We start from the raw sequence: 22710 nt of genomic DNA on the forward strand, positions 1-22710 counted from the left end.
TTTTTTTTGCAAAAAGCACTGCTTTCTAAGGAGAGTGTTCATTTTTCATCAAAAAACTGAATGCTGAAAACGTGATATATTTTAATGCAGAAATGTTGCAATGGTGCCTTGTAGGATTTGTAGTTCGGGTGCCTCATGGTCCCATTCTCTTCTGTGGGCTGGGCTCCCAGCTGGACTATATCTCCCATGATGCACCACCTTCCTTCTCCAAGAGGGGGAGACCAGGGAGCATCTTGGAAGATGTAGTCTGAGCAGATAGTCTGGCCCACAGGGTACCTGAACAACTGGTCCCAGGAGGCAGCATGCTGCATTTACAAAATTGGAATGTTTCGGTTTTCAGACAGCATTTTTTGGTATTTGAATTTCTACAGAAAAATCAAAAATTTCCTTGCTAAGGTTAAGGGATGACTTGATCGCTGCCTATAAGTAACTAAACGAGGAACAGAAATGTGGTAATAGGCTCTTCAATTTACGAGACAAAGGCCTAACATGATCCAGTGCCCGGAAGTTGAAACTAGACAAATTCAGACTGGAAATAAGGTGTAAATTATCAGAGGGGTAGCCGTGTTAGTCTGGATCTGTAAAAGCAGCAAAGAATCCTGTGGCACCTTATAGACTAACAGACGTTTTAGAGCATGAGCTTTCGTGGGTGAATACCCACTTCGTCGGATGCAAGGTGTAAATGTTTAACAGGGAGGATAATTTACTGGGACAATTTACCCAGGATTGTGGTGGATTTTCCATTACTGGCAATGTTTAAATCAAGACTGGATGTTTTGCTAAAAGCTCTGCTCTAGGGATTATTTGGGAGCAGGTCTCTGGCCTGTGTTAGCCAGGAGGTCCAATGAGATGATCACAATGGTCCCTTCTGGCCTTGGAATGTAGGAATCTATGAAGTGTGGTGTATCATGGCCCCAGTTCAGGGAAGCATTGAAGCACAAGCTCCACACATAGGTTTTGAGCACGTTCTTCAAGCTAAGCGCATGCCTATGTGCTCTCCTGAATGGGAATTCATGCCTGATGCAGGGCCCAGGTCTGCAGGGCTTGGGGCAGTTGTTTCCCGGCTCCCTGTTCCAGGGTGCTAGTGCGGGACTCTGCAGCAGGTCGGTGGGCCTTTCTCCCGTTGCAGATGAGCGGGAAGCCGTGCAGAAGAAAACCTTCACCAAGTGGGTGAACTCACACCTTGCTCGCATGACCTGCCGCATTTCCGATCTCTACATGGACCTCCGAGACGGGCGGATGCTGATCAAGCTCCTAGAAGTGCTTTCAGGAGAACCCCTGGTGAGTTCCGTTCCTCCTTCCCCTCCGCTGGGCTGTGTGACGCAGGCCGCACGTACTGTGCCGAGCCTTTCCTCTGTTGTCGAAAGAGGCAGCGTTGAAAGGTGGCCACCTCAGAGAGCGCAGCGGAGCCTGTCGGGAAACATTTTGCTTTGCTGCGGAGAACTTCCACGTCTCAGTGGAAAACCACAGGCAGAAATATTTGGCTTCGGAAACACCGCCACAGTGCCATGTGGGAGTTGTAGTCCGGGTGCCCCACGCTACCATTCTCTCCCATGGACCAGGCTCCCCGGTGGGACTTCATCCCCCAGGGTGCACCTTTGTCTCCCCATGGGAGTCCCTGTCCGTGGGAATCTAGCCCCGGGTGGAAGCGACCAGCAGCTCCATCTGTCAATGGTGGAGTGTTCCGTGGCCTCTGGGAGATGGGGGGGAGGGTTCTCCACCCAGGGATCCATGGACAAATGCCTGCCCCACAAAAGCCACCCTACAGCTGGCTCCTTGCGAGCAGCCTGAGCTAGCGGCCAAGGACTGACGAGCAGGAGTGCAGGTGGGTCTGTGCGTGTGAACGTGCCCGGCCGCTAGCTCTGGGCTCACTCGCATGTAGACACCTCTTGCTGCCACCACAAGCTACCAGACATTAAAACGAAGGACCCCGGAAAACATTCTCTCCTGGGCCATGCGTTCCTCTCCGTGAAGAGCTGGTTGCCCAGCCCTGGCCTGGCTGCAGCTTCCAGCTCCGGGCTTGCTGCTTTAAACTCGCTGGGCCGGAGTCCCTGCTGCAGCTGCGGAGGAAGGTGGCGGAGTGGCTCCTTGCACGGCCCCACAGGCGGTTCCGTTCTGGTTGGGCCCCGAAGGCTGCTGGAGCTGACTCCAGTAGCCAGTATTCAGCCCCGATGGGAATAGCCAGAGGGCAGAGGAGCCTGGGCATAGGCCCCTCCCGTACGTCACCATCTGGGGGGGAGGGAGGTGATCTGGTTGAGGTGGGTGCTCTGCCCCATCCAGGATCCTCCCTCAGGGCTGGGGCGGGGGCTGCTTTGCAGCAGCAGTGTGGCTGGCCGCATCCCCTCAGCCCAGAATCAGGCCCACTGTCCATAGGCGGAAGCTCCTATAGATCTGGGCCGAATCCCTTTGTTCAAAGTCTGAGACGCATAGCGGGACGGGGAGGGCTCCAGGCTGCAGGGAACGGGGTGACCGAGGCCAGCAGCAACGTGTGGGTGCAAGACATTCTCCCAGCCGCCCGGGGAGGGTGAGTTCTGACGGGAACAGGGCAGGGAGGGCTGCGCCAGCCTGCTTCCTCTGCCCACCCAGGTTGGTCTGTAGGCTCTGGCGTCTGCGTGCTCCAGCCGGCTGGGGGGCACCGTTGCACCAGGCCTGGTGGCTGGGTGCACCCTGGGTGACTGGCTCATCATCTGTCGTCCCCCAGCCCAAGCCCACCAAGGGACGGATGCGCATCCACTGCCTGGAGAACGTGGACAAGGCGCTGCAGTTCCTCAAGGAGAAGCATGTGCACCTGGAGAACATGGGCTCCCACGACATTGTGGACGGCAACCACCGACTGGTGCTGGGCCTCATCTGGACCATCATCCTCCGCTTCCAGGTAGGCCTGGCTCTGAGGCCAGCTGGGGAGTGGGGCCGTGGGCACGTCCCCGGCTATAGCCTCTGGCGGCCAGGCTGTGCTGTGTGCAGGGAGCCGGGGGCACAGAATGAGGGGCGCTCGGCACCCGTTTACTCCCTTGTGCCAGCTCCCCGCTTCAGAGAGGGAAGCGGCCTTTGCAGAACCTCCTCTCCCTGCCCGTCCCTTGTAGGTGGACATGGGTGGCAGGCAGGGCAGCTGGGAGGCAGGAGCTGCGGAAGCTTCCTAAAAGTGGGGGGCCACCGGTGCCTGAAACATGGCCCCACCCTCATGTTGCCCCTTCCCTGAGGCTCCGCCCCTATACCGCTCCGTCCCTCTGAGGCCCCACCCTTGTATCGCCCCCCTGAGGCCCCGCCCTTGCACTTGACGACCCCTTTCCCCAAGGCCCCGCTCCCATGCCGCCGCCTCCTCACAAGGCCCCGCCTCCTGCTCGCTCATGGGGAACAGGCTGAATTGCCGTCCGCTTGCTGGGCTGCTCCCGGGGCAGAGCCCTTGAGGAGCAGGGAGGGCGGGCGGCTGGGCAGCAGAAACTGCTGCTTGGTGGGGTGCCGGGCAGAGGGGAGAGCTGGCTTCCCAGCCCCGGGATGCCGGGGCACAAAAGTCTCCTGCCTCTGCCAGCCTTTCCTGGCTATTTCAGATCCCAGGACCTCCCGAGTAGCTGGGCACCTATGAACCTAAGGCTGCTGGACAGCGCCTCCCCGGGGGGAAGCCCCTCTGCTGTGTCGTGGGCAGTAGGCTCGGGTTCATTCTGCAATGCCTTTTGTGCTTCTCTCAGATCGAAGACATCATCGTGCAGACTCCAGAAGGCCGCGAGACGCGCTCTGCCAAGGAAGCACTGCTGCTCTGGTGTCAGATGAAGACCGCAGGGTACGATCCAGCTAATGCTAGGAGCTAATCACTGTCCCCCTCCCAGCACCGACAGAAGCAGACCGGCCGCACGAGTCTGGCTTATGGGATCCAGCGTTTTCCAGTCCGGAGTTCCTACAATCTAACAGGCACACGAATCCCATCGGCACCAGTTGGGGAGGGGGGCTATACGTGTCTCAAATAGTCTAGTGGCCCTCTGGCTTGCTAGGCGTGTCTGGCCTTCCAAGAAGTTCCTGGCAGTGTAAGAAGTACATGGTGTCTGTGTCTAGTGCTGAAAAACATGGTAAGGCTGGGATCTCCCAAGTGGCTTCCTCTGGGATTCAAGCTCCCGGCTCCCCTTTGCTTTTGGTAGGTTCCTCTGCATTCCCATGCCCGTATCTGAGACAGTGCTCTGGCCCCTGCCTCCCACAGCCGGTGCGTCCATACAGCACAGGGGGGCAGGCCAAACACCCATCTAGACCTGCCTTCCTAGGAGCCACGCCCAGCGCAGTGCTTGGGCCGGAGGGTGATGCCGTGTTTCCTCTTTGTCGTGCAGCTATCCCCACGTTAACGTGACCAACTTCACCTCCAGCTGGAAGGACGGCCTGGCCTTCAACGCCCTGATCCACAAGCACAGGTAAGAGCCCCATCACCACCCTAGCTAGCTGCTCTCCCCTTACCAACCCCTTGCCCCGTCATTAGGGTGGGCTCCGGGGCTAGGATGGCCCAGTGGTTTGTGCACTGCACTGAGAATTGAGAGACCTGGATTCAGTTCCCTGCTTTGCCCCAGATTTTCTGGGTGACCTCGAGCAAGCCACTGAGGTGCCGTGCCTCAGTTTCCCTTCTGCCCACGGGGGATAATAGCCCTGCCCTGCGTTAGGGACTGTGAGGTGCCCGGATACTGCAGTGCTGGGGGCTGGAGAAGGACCCAGAGAGCAGCCAGGTTGTCAGCTTGGAAAGTGCCTTGTCACACGTCATCTCATTCTGCTTGCCTAGTACAGATCTTAAAGTTCCTCTGCATTCTCAGGCCTGACTTGATCGACTTTAAGAACCTGGAGCATTCGAACGCCCGGCACAACTTGGAGCATGCCTTCAGCGTGGCAGAGCGGCAGCTGGGCATCACCCAGCTCCTCGACCCGGAAGGTAAGGGCCCCCTGGCTCACATGTACCCCACCCCCCTGAGGTTACTGCAGTGCACTCGGCTCTGTCTCACCCTGCCCTCGCACAGGGTCGGAGCTGCATGGCTCAACTTAGCGCAAAATATTAAAGGCCACCTTAAAAATGAAACGATGCCTTCGTGGTGTGTGCAAAGTGCACCCTCTCCCGTCTGCAAGTTCCTATGACGTTAGGGAGGAAGTGTTTCCTAGTGGGTAGAGCACTGGACTGGGTCTTTGGGTTCTATTCCTGGCTCTGGTGGGTGACCTGGGCAAGTCATGGCCCTGCTGTGCCTCAGTTTTCCCATTTGTAAAAAAATGGGGATGATGCTCCTGCCCGCCTTTGAAAGGTGCTTTGGGATCTACAGAGGACACGTGCTAGACAACAGCCAGATGCCATTATTCGTTTGTAATCTTTGTATGGGATGTTCTGCACAGGGCGCATGAGTGCTTCTTTTAAAAGCTGCAGCCTGCCGGTTCGCTGTAAGTTTCCCGCTTGACCTTTTTAGGACAAGTGTAAACCCAAGACGCAGTCAATGGGCTTCCCAGAAAGGATCACTTCTGGTGAAATCTTTTATCAGAACAGTGGCAGGAATTTCAGGTTTACCATGATCCTGGGTTGCAGGGAAAGGAGACCTCACAGCGGTGTTTTCGAGGGAGGTTTTGCTTTTGAAAATGGGCCCCTTTCAGACGCTGTGCCATGGAATGTTCTAAGGGTTGTTTTAACTCGCTCTGCGTCTGCCATCCCAGCATGTAAATGGGATGCTCCGGCACACATGACTGGGGATGGCAGTTTAGTGTTAGGCCTCGGTATCGGTGCATCACAAGGCTACTGCTCACGATTTCAAGCCAGCACTTTTGTCCCAGAATCCTTCACTGCTTTCTCGCCCTCTCTGCTGTGCAGATGTCTTCACGGAGAACCCTGATGAGAAATCCATCATCACCTACGTGGTGGCGTTTTACCACTACTTCTCCAAGATGAAGGTTCTGGCGGTGGAAGGGAAACGGGTCGGCAAGGTGAGCGCGGAGCCCTTGGCTCCTGACTCGGCGCGTTGGGCCTTCTCCATGAGCTTCCATTTCTTCTTTTCCGGCTTCCCTGAGCCGAAAGCCATTCTGCAAGTTCACAGGACGCATATAAAATATGCACAAGCCATGGAAACCAAGCAGACCCTACCAAAACATAGCCCTGGAGAGCTGTATCACAGCACCTCCTCCGCAGGGATCTCCTGGGCCTGCTCTGATTTAGATCAGAGACACGTCACGGTCCGTTCTTTGGTGTAGTCCTTAATTCAAAGGGCCGGGTCCCCAGCTGGTGTGAACTGGCTCCTTTGGAGTCAGTGGATGCACGCCAGCCGAAGGTCTAGCCCAAGACGTTGATACAAAGCAGTGTATGCCAAAGGGTGGTACACACGAGCTCTTGTGTCTTCTCCGGGTTGCACAAATCGGTACTTACAGGGCACGAATCAGCTGCCTCTTAATCTCCTTTTGGATAAGCCAGCAGAGGCTCCTCACGCTAGCGGGCAAAGGCAGAAAGCAAGTCCGTGGCAGGGCGGGGAATTTAGATAAATCCAGGCGAGAAAGAAAGTGCAAATTCTTAACAGGGAGGGGAGTTAACCAGGGACGGGACCGGGTACTGGGTTCTCCATCACGTGGCATCTGTAAATCCAGGCTGGATTGTCTCTCTGAAAGCCCCGCTCTGGCTCAACCCTGAGTCCTGGGCTGGCTGAGGGAGGAGGCTCTCCAGCCTGGTCTGCAGAAGCTCAGCCTGGATGGGCCCTGCTGACCTTTAAGGCCTATGAATCTGTGAAACCAGAAGAATCTGTGAAACCTCTTTAAGGCCCAGCCACCCCCCGCCAACAGCACTTTCCATCCCCCTCGTCTCTGAGCCTCAAGGCCCCTAACTCAGTCCCTTCTCCCAGCTTTGGAAACCAAGGGGTTAGGACAGGGCCTGGCCAGGAAACACCAATTCCCTTTCGTGAAAAATGCCCAGGTTTCGGGGTTTGTTTTTATTCTGCAGCAGCAGCACAAGAAGTAGCCCCTTCTCGGGACAAGGGCCACGAGAAAACGAAAGGGCGCGAGCGAGAGGCAGCCGTAGCCCAGCTAAGCCTGGCTTGATGGTCAGGCCTCTGGCCTGGGATGTGTGTGTGGGGGGGGCAGCCCTAGCCCACCCCAGCATGGCCCCGTGGTCTAGGGTTGCCAACTTTCTACTTGCACAAAACCGAACACTCTTGCCCCGCCCCTCCTCTGAGGCCCCGCCCATGTTCTGCCCCTTTCCTGAGGCCCTGCCCCCGCTCGTTCCACCCCTCGCTGTCTCCACTCTCACCAGGCTGGTTTGGGGGGCTGGAGTGCGGGAGAGGGTGAGGGCTCTGGCTGGGGGTGCAGGCTCCTGGGTGGGTCCAGGGATGAGGGGTTTGGGGTGCAGGAGGGGGTGTCTGAGCTGGGGGTTGGAGCCAAGGGGTTTGGAGTATGGGAGGGGGGTCGGGGCTAAGGCAGGGGGTTGGGGTGTGGGGGGTGTGTGTGAGGGCTCTGGCTGGGGGATGCGGGCTCTGGGGTGGGGCTGGGGAAGAGGGATTTGGGATACAGGAGGGTGCACTGGGCAGGGACTGAGTGGTTCAGAGGGCGGGAAGAGGATTAGGGCTGGGGCAGGGGGTTGAGGTGCGAGGGTGTGTGAGGGCTCCAGCTTGGGGTGCGGGTTCTGGTGTGGGGCTGGGGATGAGAGGTTTGGGGTGCAGGAGGGTGCTCTGAGCTGGGACTGAGTGGTTCAGAGGGCAGGAGGAGGATCAGGGCTGGGGCAGGGGGTTGGGGCACAGGGGGGTGGGGAGTGAGGGCTCCGGCTGCGGGCTCTGGGATGGGTCTGGGGATGAGGTGTTTGGGGTACAGGAGGGTGCTGTGGGCTGGGATTGAGGGGTTTGGAGGATGAGAGAGGGATCAGGGCTGGGACTGGGGCAGGAGGTTGAGGCTGGGAGCAGGTCAGGGGTGCAGGCTCCGGGCAGCGTTTACCTCAAACAGCTCCTGGAAGCAGCGGCATGTCCCCTCTCCAACTCCTATGTGGAGGCACAGCCAGGCAGCTCTACGCGCTGCCCCGTCCGCAGGCGCCACCCCTGCAGCTCCCATTGGCCGCGGTTCCCAGCCAATGGGGGCTGTGGAGGCGGTGCTTGGAGTGGGGGCAGTGTGTGGAGCCTATGGCTGCCCCTACATGTAGGAGATGGAGCGGGGACATGCCGGCTGTTTACCGGGAGCTGCAGACAGTCAACGGCCCAGTCAGCAGTGCTGACCGGAGCCGCCAAAACTCCTTTTCGACCGCGTGTTCCAGTTGAAAACCGGACACCTGGTCATGCTACAGAGGTCAGGGCTCTGGCCTGGGATGTGGGAGGCCCAGCCCCAGCCCAGCATGGTCCCTTGGGTACCTCCCTGGGCACATGCACCCAGAGGGGGACCCTGCCATGCAGGAGCACAGACACTGCCAGTGGCAGCAGTTGGCAGTGTTCATTGTTCTCCTCTGCTTGTCGAAGGTGATGGACCACTTGATGGAGACGGAGAGGATGATTGAGCGGTACGGAGGGCTGGCCTCTGACCTGCTGACCTGGATCGAGCAAACCATCACCGTTCTCAACAGCCGCAAGTTTGCCAACTCCCTGACGGGGGTGCAGCAGCAGCTGCAGTGTTTCAGCACCTACCGCACCGTGGAAAAGCCCCCCAAGTAAGCAGCTCCTGGGTTAGGAAGCCAGCTCTGCTGTACTTGCCGTCACCACTCTCCTTAAGGCGCTTTTCATCCATCCTGCTCAATGAGCTGTACGAAGGAGGTAGCCTTATCAACATGGTCCAGGTGGGGAAACTGAGGCACGGGGTGGCCATGACTCACCCAAGGTTGCGACACAGATTGGTGACAGAGCTGGGAATCAGACCCAGCTCTACTTGACTCCCATGCCAGTGCCCTGCCCACTAGACTACACTGCCTCTCTTAATAATGATTCTTGACTGAAACGAAGTCCAAAGCAGTGGTTCTCAAGCTTTATGGGCTCGGGAGCCGTTTGTAACTGTTTATGGCCTGTCATGACCCAGTAAATAGTCTGGGGTTGGAGGCTGTGGGGTGGTTTTGGTCAGATCCGGCCCCCCGAGAGGGTTGGGGTTTGGGTCTTGCCTGGCACTCACCCCCTAGTGACGTCTCCTGCAGCCCCTATGCTGTGGGGCCCGCTGGGCTTGGGTCCATGCTCCAGGCATTACAACTTCTTCCCTGCACCTGGCCCAGTTTGCATCCATCTTTCTTGAGCCTGGGTGACCAGAACTGCTCACCCTATTCCAGAGGAGGCCCTACCAATGCCTCGCACAGCGGTATGTTAGCTATGCCCCGTGGAAACACGGGTACGTTCAGCTCATAATCACCCGGATGTTCTGCCTTCTGGCTTTCCCAGCCCTGAGCCCTGAGCAGCCCGCCTGTTACTGACACCAGATGCTGTAGTGCCACAGGGACTGAGTTGCCACAGGCACGAGTTTGGAACGTGCTGTCCCTTGGCGATGAGGCTGGCTTGGTCCGTCCATTGTCCGTAATCTCTCCCTTTTGCTGCGCAGGTTCCAGGAGAAGGGGAATCTCGAGGTTCTGCTCTTCACCATCCAGTCCCGGATGCGAGCTAACAACCAGAAAGCGTACACCCCTCACGAAGGGAGACTCGTGTCCGACATCAACCGGGTACCTGGAACTCCTGCTTCCCACCTGCACTGGGGGAGCGAGAGGGGGGGCCATGGTCACTTAAGGGATGGGGTGATTGCAGCTCAGGGTGACGTCCCCCAGCCAGCTTTGATCTAGCAAATAGCAACGGAGCGGCAGCAGCAGCATAGGTTAGCCCAGGTGCGGTTCCACAGCCCATGCTGCTGCGGCTTCACTGCTGTCTGCACCCGAGCAGGCTAGATCCAAGTGCACGTAGACAGGCCCTGAGACGCCGTCCAGAATGGGTGGGGGGGCCTCCCCCCACATTGGCCTCACCTGCTGGCTGAACTCTTTGGCTGTACAGAGCTTTGGATGTCCGTTTTGCAGCTCGCCCATTGACCCCAGCTGTCGCCATACACCCCAGGGGGGAAGGGCCAGCTGGCGTTGGGTGCAGCAGAGCACTTAGACCCCTGCTCAGGACGGGCGCTGCGAGCTCACATGGGAGCCAGGGGGACTTGAAGGCACGCTTAACATTAGGCGTGTGCTTCCCTGGATTTCCTTAGGGCTCAGCGATCCTTTCCCATGTAAGTACAGAGAGATCCAACATAGATTTCAGTGCGGCTACAAGGGAGGGAAGTTCTCACCCCCTGGGGCCTGCTGGCATTTTGCTGAAGCAGCAGGACCAGGGCCGGCTCCAGCTTTTTTGCCACCCCAAGCAGCGAAGAGAAAAAAAAAAAAAAAAGCCGCGATCGGCGGCACTTCAGCGGCTGCTCTACCGCGCCGCTTCATTCTTCGGCGGCAATTCAGCGGCCGGTCCTTCCCTCCGAGAGGGACCTGCCGCTGAATCACCACCAAAGACCCGGACGTGCCTCCCCCTTCCATGGGCCGCCCCAAGCACCAGCTTGCTGCGCTGGTGCCTGGAGCCAGCCCTGAGCAGGATGTCCGTGGGGCCAAAGGCCATTGCGGGAGGCAGCCAGCGGGGGAGCAGAACACTTTCTGGCTGGTGCTGCAATGGGCCATCTGTAGGGACCGTTCTTAGCCCTTTCTGGGCCTGCCAGCTGGTTTCGCATGCCCGGTGGAGCCTCACTCTTGCCTGTGATGCCTCTGAGCAGGCCTGGGAATGGCTGGAGAAGGCGGAGCACGAGCGGGAGCTGGCCCTGAGAAACGAGCTCATTCGGCAGGAGAAGCTGGAGCAGCTGGCCAGGCGCTTCGACCGCAAGGCGGCCATGCGGGAGACGTGGCTGAGTGAAAACCAGCGCCTGCTGGCCCAGGTACGGGGTGTGGGCTGCCGGCGGGGAGACAGAGCAGTAGGGTTGCCAACCCTCCCAGTTTCACCGGGAGTCTCCCAGAATCAGGCCCTATCTCCCAGAGGCTACTGCAGCCACACTGGGAGATTTGGGGCCCTAACAGTCCGGCAGCACAGTGGGACTAAGGCAGGCTCCCTGCCTGCCCTGGCCATGTGCCGCTCCCAGAAGCAGCCGGCACCGACCCTGCAGCCTAAGGGGGAGGGGCTCTCTGCGCACTGCCCCCGCCCTGAGCACCGACTCCACAGCTCCCATTGGCTGGGAATTGCGGCCAATGGGAGCTGTGCGGGTGGTGCCTGCGGGTAGGGGTGGCACACAGGGACCCCTGGCCCCTTCACCTAGGAGTTGCTGCCAGAGAGATGTGCCGGTCGTTTTCGGGAGCCGCTCAAGGTAAGTGCCCCCCCCACCTCCTCCCACACCCCAACCCCCTGCCCCAGCTCAGAGCCCGCACCCCTCACGCAAACTACCTCCCAGAGCCTGACCCGCACCCCCTCCTGCACCCAAACCCCAGGCTCCGTCTGGAGCCCCCTCCCACACCAAATTCCCTCACAGAGCCTGACTCCTCCGACACCCAAATTCCCTCTCAGAGCCCGCACCCCCTCCTGAACCCCAACCCCCTGCCCCAGGCTCAACCTGGAGCCACCTCCTACACTCCGAACCCCTCAGCCCCAGCCCAGAGCCCACACCTCAACCCCCGCCCCAGCCTGGTGAAAGTGAGTGAGGGTGGGGGAGAGGGAGGGAGGGAGGGATGCAGGGGGCTGGGGCGAGCGGGGCCGGAGCCTCGGAGAAGGGGCATGGATGGGGCCTTGGGGAAGGGGCAGGACAACGGTGTTTGGGTTTGTGCCATGAGACAGTTGGCAACCCTACACAGCAGGCCAGACCTGCGGCTGCTGCACCCTGAAGGCAGTGGGGATTTGCCGATTTGCAGCACCCTGCGGGGGGCCGGGGTACATTGTGACCCACAGCAGCTACGTGGCAGTGAGCACAGAGCTCCTGAGGCCATCTGTGCAGAGCTGCTCTTCCAAGCAGAGCGTCGCTTTACCGTACTTCTCCTCACGACCCTTCCTCCACCCTTTGTCCTGCGAGCAGCACCCGGCTGCACTAAGGGCTGGCTCCAGCTGCCGCTGCTCATGTCCATGCGTGTGTCCCAGCCGGGACTGACCCAGGGTCCTCCGAAGCGAACCGCCAGCGCAGCTACAGTGTGAGCTAATGCTCTGTCACTGGGCTGGAACAGCTCATGTCCTCGGTGGATCCAGCCCAGGGAGGGACCTGGCACTAGAGCCAGGCAATTATTTTGCACAAAGCCCTTTTGGGAGAAAAATGGAGATTCGGCGAGGCAGAAATGTTTCGCCGCGGCATGACGGTTTTACCAGATGATCAACGCATTTAAAAAAAAAATCTGGAACAATTGAAACCTTTTGGTTTTCTGGTTCTAAATGACCTTTGGTCTTCATATTTTCTTTAATTTTTATTTAAAAGCAAAAAAAAATGTTTAAAAACAGTCCAAATCAAAATGAGAAGTCCATTATCTGCCCAGCTGTGCAGGTGACACATCCTCCCTGGTGGGTTCCACCCAGACCCCGCTCCCCCTTGCAGCACGGCCCCCTTGCTCTCTGCACTGCACACGGATATGTAAGGGCAAGGATGGGGCATGGTGGCGCGTCTGGTGCCTGTTCGTGCTCCTGCTGGACAGAGGTGCAGGCAGCTGGGCTCCCGACCAGTGGGGTTTGGAGACTCCGTTCCCGTTAATGGCGTTGGGAAGCCCCCGCCCTGCTCTCTGTGGCACGGCTGCAGGGGGGGCTGCATCTGACCAGGGCTGTCTCTGGACAGGATAATTTTGGCTGCGACCTGCCGGCGGTGGAGGCTGCCAAGAAGAAGCATGAGGCCATTGAGACGGACACGGCAGCCTACAAGGAGCGGGTGCAGGCCATCGAGGAGGTGGCCCGGGAGCTGGAGGCGGAGAACTACCATGACATCAAGCGCATCAAGGCCCGGAAGGACAACATCCTGCGGCTGTGGGACTACCTGCTGGAGCTGCTCCACGCCCGGCGCCAGCGGCTCGAGATGAATCTGACGCTGCAGCAGCTCTTCCAGGACATGCTTCAAGGCATCAACTGGATGGACGAGATGAAGGTGAGGCTGGAGGGGCTGAGCAACGCCAAGGGTGGGAGTGGAGCCTGCTACCCATGGGGCCCGTGGCCTAAGTTCCCTGTAAGCTGCGCAGCCAGGCCGGCTATCAAGGGCCACACAGGAGAGGTGGAAAGGTGGAGCTGCCACTGCTGGGGAGAGGTGCCTCTCACCCGGCCCCAAGCTGCTGCGGCTAGAGAGGGCTGCGGGGGAGTCCTCTCTCCCCACCGCATCCCTGGGGTAGCCTGCACCCCAAGCCCCTCATCCCCGGCCCAACCCCAGAGCCCGCACCCCCAGAAAGAGCCCTCACCCCCTCCTGAACCCCAAACCCCTCATCCCCAGTCCTACCTCAGAGCCCGCACCCCCAGACAGAGCCCTCACCCCCTCCTGAACCCCAAACCCCTCATCCCCAGTCCTACCTCAGAGCCCGCACCCCCAGCCAGAGCCCTCATCCCCTCACCCCCTCCTGAACCCCAAACCCCTCATCCCCAGTCCTACCTCAGAGCCCGCACCCCTAGACAGAGCCCTCACCCCCTCCTGAACCCCAAACCCCTCATCCCCAGTCCTACCTCAGAGCCCGCACCCCTAGACAGAGCCCTCATCCCCTCACCCCCTCCTGAACCCCAAACCCCTCATCCCCAGTCCTACCACAGAGCCCGCACCCCTAGACAGAGCCCTCACCCCCTCCTGAACCCCAAACCCCTAATCCCTGGCCCAACCCCAGAGCCCGCACCCCCAGACAGAGCCCTCCCCCCCCCCCCAACCCCAAACCCCTCATCCCTGGCCCAACCCCAGAGCCCGCACCCCCAGACAGAGCCCTCACCTCACCCCCTCCTGAACCCCAAACCCCTCATCCCCAGCCTAACCCCAGAGCCCGCACCCCAGCCAGAGCCCTCATCCCCTCACCCTCCTGAACCCCAAACCCCTCATCCCCAGTCCTACCACAGAGCCCGCACCCCGAGACAGAGCCCTCACCCCCTCCTGAACCCCAAACCCCTCATCCCCAGTCCTACCTCAGAGCCTGCACGCCCAGCCAGAGCCCTCATCCCCCCCGCACCCCAACCCTCTGCCCCAGCCCTGAGCCCCCTCCCACACTCTGAACCCTTCGGCCCCATCCCCACCACCCATCACCTCCATATTGGTGCACAGAACAAAATTCATTCTGCACATGGACGTAAAAAATTAGAGGGAACACTGCCCGTGGCCCTCTCTGGGGCCTGCTGCCCACAGGCATAGGTGCCAACTCCATGGGTGCTCCAAAAAACATAGTGGGTGCTCAGCACCCACCAGCCACAGCTGTTCAGCAGGGCCCCAGGGACCAGCTGTTGGGTGGCACCATGCCGGTCAGTTGTTTGGCGGCTGGGGGAGAGACTTGCAGGAGGGTGGAGAGCAGCAAGTGGTGGGTGGGCGGGAGCCTTGGGCAAGGGGCAGAATGGGGGCAGGAGGAGGCAGAGCGAGGGCAGGGCCTCAGGGGAAGGGGCAGAATGGGGGCGGGGCCTCAGGGTAGAGCAGGGCCCCCCCAGGGAAAAATAAAAGTCAGGGCCTATGCCCACGGGGCAGGCTTCTGTCATGCATCTTTTAGTCCCATCTGTTAGCCCCTAATATCGTTGTTCCTCTGCCAAGTGGCAGCAGCTGTGGGGGCCAGGCAGGTTGGCTTCCTAATGGAGGAGAAATCACTGATGTGGAATCTGGGGGGTTTTAGTGCCCCGGGAGGGAGTTTGGGTGCGGGAGGGGGCTGGGGCACGGGGCTCGGGGTGCAGGCTCCAGGAGGGAGTTTGGGTGCGGGAGGGAGCTGGGGCATGGGGCTCGGGGTGCAGCCTCGGGAGGAGTTTGGGTGCAGGAGGGGGTTGGGGCACGGGGCTCGGGGTGCAGGCTCCGGGAGGGAGTTTGGGTGCGGGAGGGGGTTGGGGCATGGGGCTAGGGGTGCCGGCTCCGGGTGGGTTTTTGGGTGCGGGAGGGGGTTGGGGCACGGGGCTCTGGGGGCAGGCTCGTGGAGGGAGGTTGGGTGCGGGAGGGGTTGGGGCATGGGGCTCGGCTCTGGAGGGGTTTTGGAGTGGGGTGGGGGCAGGGGGCTGGGGGTGCCGGCTCCGGAGGGGCTGGGGCACGGGGCTCGGGGTGCAGGCTCCGGGAGGGAGTTTGGTTGCGGGAGGGGTTGGGACATGGGACTCGGGGTGCAGGCTCCGGGAGGGAGTTTGGGTGCAGGAGGGGTTGGGGCATGGGGCTCGGGGTGCAGGCTCCAGGAGGGAGTTTGGGTGCGGGGGGAGGGGGTTGGGGCATGGGGCTCAGGGTGCAGGCTCCAGGAGGGAGTTTGGGTGCGGGAGGGAGCTGGGGCACGGGGCTCAGGGTGCCGGCTCTGGGCGGGAGTTTGGGTGCGGGAGGGAGCTGGGGCAGGGGGCTCGGGTGCCGGCTCTGGGAGGGAGTTTGGGTGCGGGAGGGGCTGGGACATGGGGCTCGGGGTGCAGGCTCTGGGAGGGAGTTTGGGTGCGGGAGGGGTTGGGGCATGGGGCTCTGGGTGCAGGCTCTGGGAAGGTGTTTGGGTGCAGGAGGGGGCTCGGGGTGCAGGCTCTGGGAGGGAGTTTGGGTGCGGGAGGGGGTTGGGGCATGGGGCTCGGGGTGCAGGCTCGGGGAGGGAGTTTGGGTGCGGGAGTGGGTTGGGGCATGGGGCTCGGGGTGCAGGCTCCGGGAGGAGTTTGGGTGCGGGAGGGGGTTGGGGCACGGGACTCGGGGTGCAGGCTCCGGGAGGGAGTTTGGGTGCGGGAGGGAGCTGGGGCATGGGGCTCGGGGTGCAGGCTCGGGAGGGAGTTTGGGTGCGGGAGGGGTTGGGGCTTGGGGCGGGGGGTGCAGGCTCTGGGAGGGAGTTTGGGTGCGGGAGGGGTTGGGGCATGGGGCTCGGGGTGCAGGCTCTGGGAGGGAGTTTGGGTGCGGGAGGGGTTGGGGCATGGGGCTCGGGGTGCAGGCTCTGGGAGGGAGTTTGGGTGCGGGAGGGGTTGGGGCATGGGGCTCGGGGTGCAGGCTCTGGGAGGGAGTTTGGATGTGGGAGGGGGTTGGGGCATGGGGCTCGGGGTGCAGGCTCTGGGAGGGAGTTTGGATGCGGGAGGGGGTTGGGGCATGGGGCTCGGGGTGCAGGCTCTGGGAGGGAGTTTGGATGCGGGAGGGGGCTGGGGCACGGGGCTCGGGGTGCAGGCTCCAGGAGGGAGTTTGGGTGCGGGAGGGGGCTGGGACATGGGGCTCAGGGTGCAGGCTCCGGGAGGGAGTTTGGGTGCGGGAGGGGGTTGGGACATGGGGCTCAGGGTGCAGGCTCTGGCTGGGTGGCACTTACCTCAGGTGGCTCCTGAAAGCAGCAGCACGTGCGGCAGCAGCTCCTGGGCTCAGGGGGCTGGCGGCTCTGCACACTGCCCATTTGCAGGCACCGCTCCTGCAGCTCCCATTGGCCGTGGTTCTCCGTTTCCAGCCAATGGGAGCTGCGGAGTCGGCGCTTGGGGCAGGGGCAGCGCACAGAGACCCCCTTTGCTGCACCTCCGCCTAGGAGCTGCTCCAGACACGAGCCTGCCTTAGCCCCGCCGCAGCACCAGACTTTTAGCGGCCTAAAAGCTCCCGTTTTGGCTTCAGTAGCCACCAGGAGATCGAGCCCGAGTCCTGGAGACTCCTGGACAAACCGGTGGTCACAAACAGCATGCAGGCCAGCCCCCCACCATCCGGGGGCTCAGCCCACACACCCCATGCCTGAGTCCCAGGGAGCAGCCCTTGCCCCAAGAACTGCCTCTGGGTAGCGAGGTCAAAGCAGAGAGTAAACCCTCCTGCTGTTTGCAGGAGCTCCCCAGCCAGAGATCGCGCATCCTAAATGAACACCAATGCCGCGTTTCTTCAGCGTGCGCCGCTTGCATGCGGAGAGCTGAACTTGTAAGATTGTGTGGAACAGTCCCCCTGCCCACCCCTGCGATAGCAGCGTAACACGGAGCCTGCCTTTCTGTGCCAGGCCTCCCGCAACGCGTTCGTGGTCGGTGCTGTTGTCTTCCTCTGCAGGGTTGGGGTTTTTTTGGTTCAGATGGGGCAGGACTATTATCCCTCCCCTTGGGGGAAACTGAGGCACACGGGGCTTCAGTGCCCAAGGGTACACAGCAAGTCAGTGGAAGAACAGGGAGCAGAGCCCAAGACTCTAGAGCGGGGGTCTGGGAAACACACCAGCCAAGCAGGCCCCGTGGCGTGGGCACAGCAGACGAGGGCCGGGGAAAGCAAACGTAGCTTCTCTTTCGTGGCGTCAAAACCAGGGTAAACCATTAGCCCTGCCCTCTCGCCCTGCTCTGCGTAGGCACGTCTCTTGTCGCCCGAGTTCGGCAAGCACCTGCTGGAAGCGGAGGACCTGCTGCAGAAGCACAAGCTGCTGGAAGCTGACATGGCCCGCCAGGCGGAGAAGGTGCGCGCCGTGAGCGCGGCGGCCCTTGCCTTTGCCAACGGCGACGGTAGGTGGAAGCGGCGAGCGACGCGTCTCGTGCCGGCGGGGCCGGCTGCGGGGGACGAGGCTGGGAGAGAGACCATCAAAGGGACCCCGCTGCTGGCCCGTCATCACTCTCACTTCTCCTCAACCCTGCCCCATGCCAGCCCTCGGCTTGTTCTGCCCTTCCCTGGGTGCCTCGGCTTTTGTCTACGCCCCTCCGGTGAGGAGGTGCAGGTCCCAGGGCCGAAAGCCGACTGTGTTCTTACTTCCCCAGGGCAGGCCAGTGCATTGAAAACTCGCCTGGCCAGAGGGAGCTCTGTGAGTGGGAGAGGGCCTGGAACTAGGGAGACTGGGTTCAGATCCTGGCTTTACCGCTGGCTGCATGACATCGGCAAGGCACTTAGGGTGCGTCTACACTGTAGCTGGGAGGTGGGATCCCCAGCTCCGTCGGCGCACTGGCCCTGCGGGGGGCAGCTGTCAGCCCCCAGAGCTGGGAATGACCCCTCCCTGCGGCTATGTAGACACAGCTTTAGTCTCTCTGGGCCCCAGCTGTGACATGGGGATGACAATCGGTGGGGAGGGGTGGCCATTTGTGCCTTAACTCGAGAGCTCTGCCCCACCCTGGTGGTGTGAGGGACGGGATGGTTATTCAGATCTAGAGAAGAGGACTTCTCGGTGATGAAATTTCATGCTTTAAAGCTGCCTCCATTCTGTCCCTTCCCCCGCGCAGGCTATCGGCCGTGCGACCCCAAGGTCATCCGCAACCGCGTCAGCCACCTGGAGCTGTGCCACCAGGAGCTGCTGGCGATGGCCGCCGAGAGGAAGGCTCGCCTGGAGCAGTCCAAGCGCCTGTGGAAGTTCTTCTGGGAGCTGGACGAGGCGGAGAGCTGGATCAAGGAGAAGGAGCAGATCTATTCCTCCTTGGATTATGGGAAAGACCTGACCAGCCTCCGCATCCTGCAGCGGAAGCACAAGGCCTTTGAGGACGAGCTGCGGGGCCTAGGCGCCCGCCTGCATCAAACTGTCCAGGATGGGGAAGACATGGTGGCCCAGAAGCACTTTGGCTCCTCCAAGATCCGAGGCAGGATGGAGAAGGTGAAGGCGCTGTGGGCTCAGCTCCAGGAGCTGGCCTCATTCCGCAAGAAGAACCTGCAGGACGCCGAGAGCTTCTTCCAGTTCCAGGTGGACGCGGACGACCTGAAGGCCTGGCTGCAGGACGCCCATCGCCTGGTGTCCAGCGACGAGGTGGGCCACGATGAGTCCTCCACGCAGGCCTTGGTCAGAAAGCACCGAGACCTACTGGACGAGGTGGCGGACAACAAGAGAGTGATGGACGGCCTGAGCCAGCAGGCCCAGAGCTTCCCGGCCGAGCTGCGGGGCGCCCCGGAGTTCCAGAACCGGCTGCAGGCCATCCAGGCCCTGTACGCCGAGGTGGTGTCCCTGGCTGAGCTGCGCAGGCAGAAGCTGCAGGATGCTCTGGACCTCTACACGATCTTCAGTGAGACGGACGCCTGCGAGCTCTGGATGAGTGAGAAGGAGAAGTGGCTGGAGCAGATGGAGATCCCAGACACGCTGGAGGACTTGGACGTAGTGCAGCACAGGTACCTGGGCTACCACCATCAGGGACAGCCAGGTACCCCCTCCCCCTGACCCTAACCCCGACCCTCACCTAGCTAGATACATGTAGGACCTGGGACTCTGAAGCACAGGTGATCCACTTCCGGGGCAGCCTCTCCTTGTTCCAGCGTGTCAGGCTTTGCCCCTTCCGGCAGTGCCCAGGGTTTGGAAGGGGCTATGTGGCTCCTAGCCCCCTTGGCTCCCTTCTTTCTGTGCTCAACAGCGGGCACGGAGCCTTGCTCTGCGTGCTACGGCCCCAGCCCCATTCCTAGCCCACCCCAGCTCTGCTCACAAGCATCGCGTGTCGGTGTCAGCGTTAGCGCTGCTGCTCCATCCGTCGGTGCTGGCGCAGGGCTCGGGGCACTTTGCCCAGCGTGCACGCTGGCACCAGAGGGAAGGCGGCGGGGAAAGCCTTGTGCCCTGGGCCTGTGCCCAGCTCAGCCAGGGAGGGGACCTGAGGCACAGCTGCTGCGGCGTTGGGCAGTCCCGGTGCTGTCCTGCGAATTGCTGCCTGTGTGATTGCAGGTTTGACATCCTGGAGCAGGAGATGAGCACGCCAGCCTCCCAGACTGACGGCGTCAACCGCGCAGCCGCCAGCCTCATCGAGAGCGGGCACCCGCGCAGCAGCCGCATCAGGCAGTGCCAGGAGCGTCTGATCACCAGGTACCGCCCCACCCCTCTGTGCTAGCCACACTAGCTGTGTCCCAGGCCTGCCTGTTGGGGACACGGCTGACTGGATGCTTCACAGCGATCCTGTCCCCAGGAGCTGCATATTCAGCGTGTGCTCCTGCTAAAACCACAGTGGGCATCCCCCATCCTGATGCTGGCTGTGTTCACTTTGCTAGATAAGATATATTAGAATCGGAAAAGGTACAGAGACGGGCATAAAAAATGATTAAGGGTATGGAACAGCTTCCAGAGGAGGAGAGATTAAAAAGACTGGGACTTTTGTTAAAGAGACAACTCAGGGAGGTCTATAAAATCATGACTGGTGTGGGAAGAGTGAATAAGGAAGTGTTATATACCCCTTCACGTAACACAAGAACTAGGGGTCACCAAATGAAATTAACATGTAGCAGATGTAAAACAAACAAAAGGAAGAATTTCTTCACACAGCAGACAGGCAACCTCATTACCAGGGTATGTTGTGAAGGCCAAGACTATAACAGGGTTAAAAAAAGAACTAGATCAGTTCATGGAGGATAGATCCATCGATGGCTGTTAGCCAGGATGGGCAGGGATGCTACCTTATGCTCTGAGTGTCCCTAGCCTCTGACTGCCAGTCACTGGGATTGGATAACAGTGGATGGATCACTTGCTATATAACCCCATATAAATCCATGGTGGGCCCACATCTTGCATACCGTGTGTGACGGGTTGGACCCCCCCCATCTGGGATGCCACCTGATGTGCTGGGGTCCCACTTGTTCCGCCCGTTCCACCAGCCTGGGTTTCCTCACCCTGTCCTAGCTGTGCCAGGCCCTCAAGCCTTTTTCAGCACACGCACACCGAGGTAGGGATACACGCAGCTGCGGATGGACACAGAGATACTGAGACCAGCTCTGTGTGGCAAGAATCAGCTCGGGGATTTACCCAGCACTCTGAATTTATAGACTATCAGGGTTGGAAGGGACCTCAGGAGATCATCTAGTCCAACCCCCCTGCTCAGAGCAGGACCAATCCCCAACTAAATCCCCAAATCCCTAAATGGCCCCCTCAAGGACTGAACTCATAACCCACTCACGTGCACACACGCTCTGGGGCGTAAACCCAAAATAATATTGTCTTGCACCGTATAGATAAGTCTGCACAGCACAAGCTCATAAAAATCGCCCTCTCCCTCAATGTGGAAAGAGATATGTAAAGCTTACCCCCACCCCCCGATATGAATTGCACAGACTGGGTTATGTTATCAATAAGAAATAAGTTTATTAACTACAAAAGGTAAATGTTAAGTGATTATAAGGGACAGCAAACAGAACAAAGCAGATTACTGAGCAAGTAAGCTTAATGCACTAAAGAAACAGGTTACACATGGTAATTTCTCACCCTAAATGTGGTTTAGGCAGGTTGGTAGAGTTTCTGCAGCTCAGAGTTCCAGTTATATCTCTTTGCAGGCTAGACTGGGGTGGCCAACCTGAGCCTGAGGAGGAGCCAGAATTTACCAATGTACATTGCCAAAGAGCCACAGTAATACGTCAGCAGCCCCCATCATCTCTCCCCTACCCCGCTCCCAGCGCCTCCCACCAGTGGCAGCCCCTCCAATCAGTGCCTTCCCCTCCCTCCCCACACCTCCTGATCAGCTGTTTCATGGCATGCAGGAGGCTCTGGGGGAGAGGAGCGAGGGCACGGCAGGCTCAGGGGAGGGGGCGGGAAGGGGTGGAGTGGGGGCAGGGCCTGTGGCAGAGCCAGGGGTTGAGCAGTGAGCACCCCCTGGCATATTGGAAAGTTGGTGCCTGTAGCTCCAGCCCCGGAGTCGGTGCCTATACAAGGAGCCGCATATTAACTTCTGAAGAGCCGCATGCGGCTCCGGAGCCACAGGTTGGCCACCCCTGAGCTAGACCAATGTTCACAGCCTGGACTCACCCCTGCCTTTCCCTTCAGGTGTTTTTAGCAGTCTTCCTTCCTGGGCAGGCAATGGAGGAGAGTCCTGAAGGGCTTCCCTCCCAGCCATAAATAGAATTTACGGAAGGCGGGAAGCCTTTGTTTCCAGTGGAAAAGTACCAGCAGTGTCCCAGGTGGTATTTTGTAACAGGTGACATTATCACATGACTTTGCAGTGTCAGGGCAACCATGAGACAAGGGTTATTTGCAAGGCTCACAGGAAGGAACTCCTGGGAAGATGGGGGATCCACATCTTTGGAGACTCATTGTCTTTTGTTAATGACCCAGTAAGGCTGATTGCTTACTGTCTGATGGGCGTTTCCCAATCATACCCACACAGTTGTAATGGTTACATACACAGTATTCCTAACTTTGGATACAGAAATGATATATGCATACAGCTTGGATAAACACATTCAGAAAATCATAATCTTTTCAATGATACCTCACATGACCCATCTTGCATAAAACATACCTTAGTTATGCCATATTCATATCATAACAGTATTTCTATGAAGAATATGGGGTGTAACGTCACACTCTGTGCAGATGTGGTCGCCCCATCTGAAAAAAGATATATTGGAATTGGAAAAGGTTCAGAAAAGGGCAACAAAAATGATTAGGGGCATGGAACGGCTTCTGTCTGAGGAGAGATTAATAAATTTGGGATTTTTCAGCTTGGAAAAGAGACGACTAAGGGGGGAGACTGGTTTGGAGAAAGTGAATAAGGAAGTGTTATTTACTTCTTCTCATAACGCAAGAACTGGGGGTCACCCAATGAAATGAATAGGCAGCAGGTTTAAAACAAACAAAAGGAAGTATTTCTTCACACAATGCAGGGTCAACCTATGGAACTCTTTGCCAGGGGATGTTGTGGAGGCCAAGACTACAACAGGGTTCAAAAAAGAACTAGATAAGTTCATGGAGGATAGGTCCATCAGTGGCTATTAGCCTGGATGGGCAGGGATGGTGTCACTAGCCTCTCTTTGCCAGAAATTGGGAATGAGCGACGGGATGGATCACTTGATGATTCCCTGTTCTGTTCATTCCCTCTGGGGCACCTGACA

The 22710-nt window shown here is 59.4% G+C and overlaps 1 protein-coding gene across 6 annotated transcripts in view; it reads left to right on the forward strand.

Annotated features, from left to right (window-relative positions):
• SPTB (spectrin beta, erythrocytic) overlaps positions 1-22710 on the forward strand; it is a 108403-nt gene that overhangs the window by 35566 nt on the left and 50127 nt on the right. For all 6 annotated transcript variants that reach the window (XM_039537231.1, XM_039537230.1, XM_039537235.1 and 3 more), the window contains 13 exons: positions 1130-1281; positions 2702-2875; positions 3687-3778; positions 4314-4394; positions 4785-4900; positions 5816-5928; positions 8424-8611; positions 9481-9598; positions 10669-10827; positions 12691-12993; positions 17297-17447; positions 18153-19023; positions 19565-19702. In XM_039537231.1, coding sequence (XP_039393165.1) covers positions 1130-1281; positions 2702-2875; positions 3687-3778; positions 4314-4394; positions 4785-4900; positions 5816-5928; positions 8424-8611; positions 9481-9598; positions 10669-10827; positions 12691-12993; positions 17297-17447; positions 18153-19023; positions 19565-19702 — 2656 coding nt within the window. The remainder of the gene's footprint in view (positions 1-1129; positions 1282-2701; positions 2876-3686; positions 3779-4313; positions 4395-4784; positions 4901-5815; positions 5929-8423; positions 8612-9480; positions 9599-10668; positions 10828-12690; positions 12994-17296; positions 17448-18152; positions 19024-19564; positions 19703-22710) is intronic.

The sequence above is a fragment of the Mauremys reevesii genome, linkage group 4 (assembly GCF_016161935.1).
Source record: "Mauremys reevesii isolate NIE-2019 linkage group 4, ASM1616193v1, whole genome shotgun sequence".
Taxonomy (NCBI): Eukaryota; Metazoa; Chordata; order Testudines; family Geoemydidae; genus Mauremys; species Mauremys reevesii.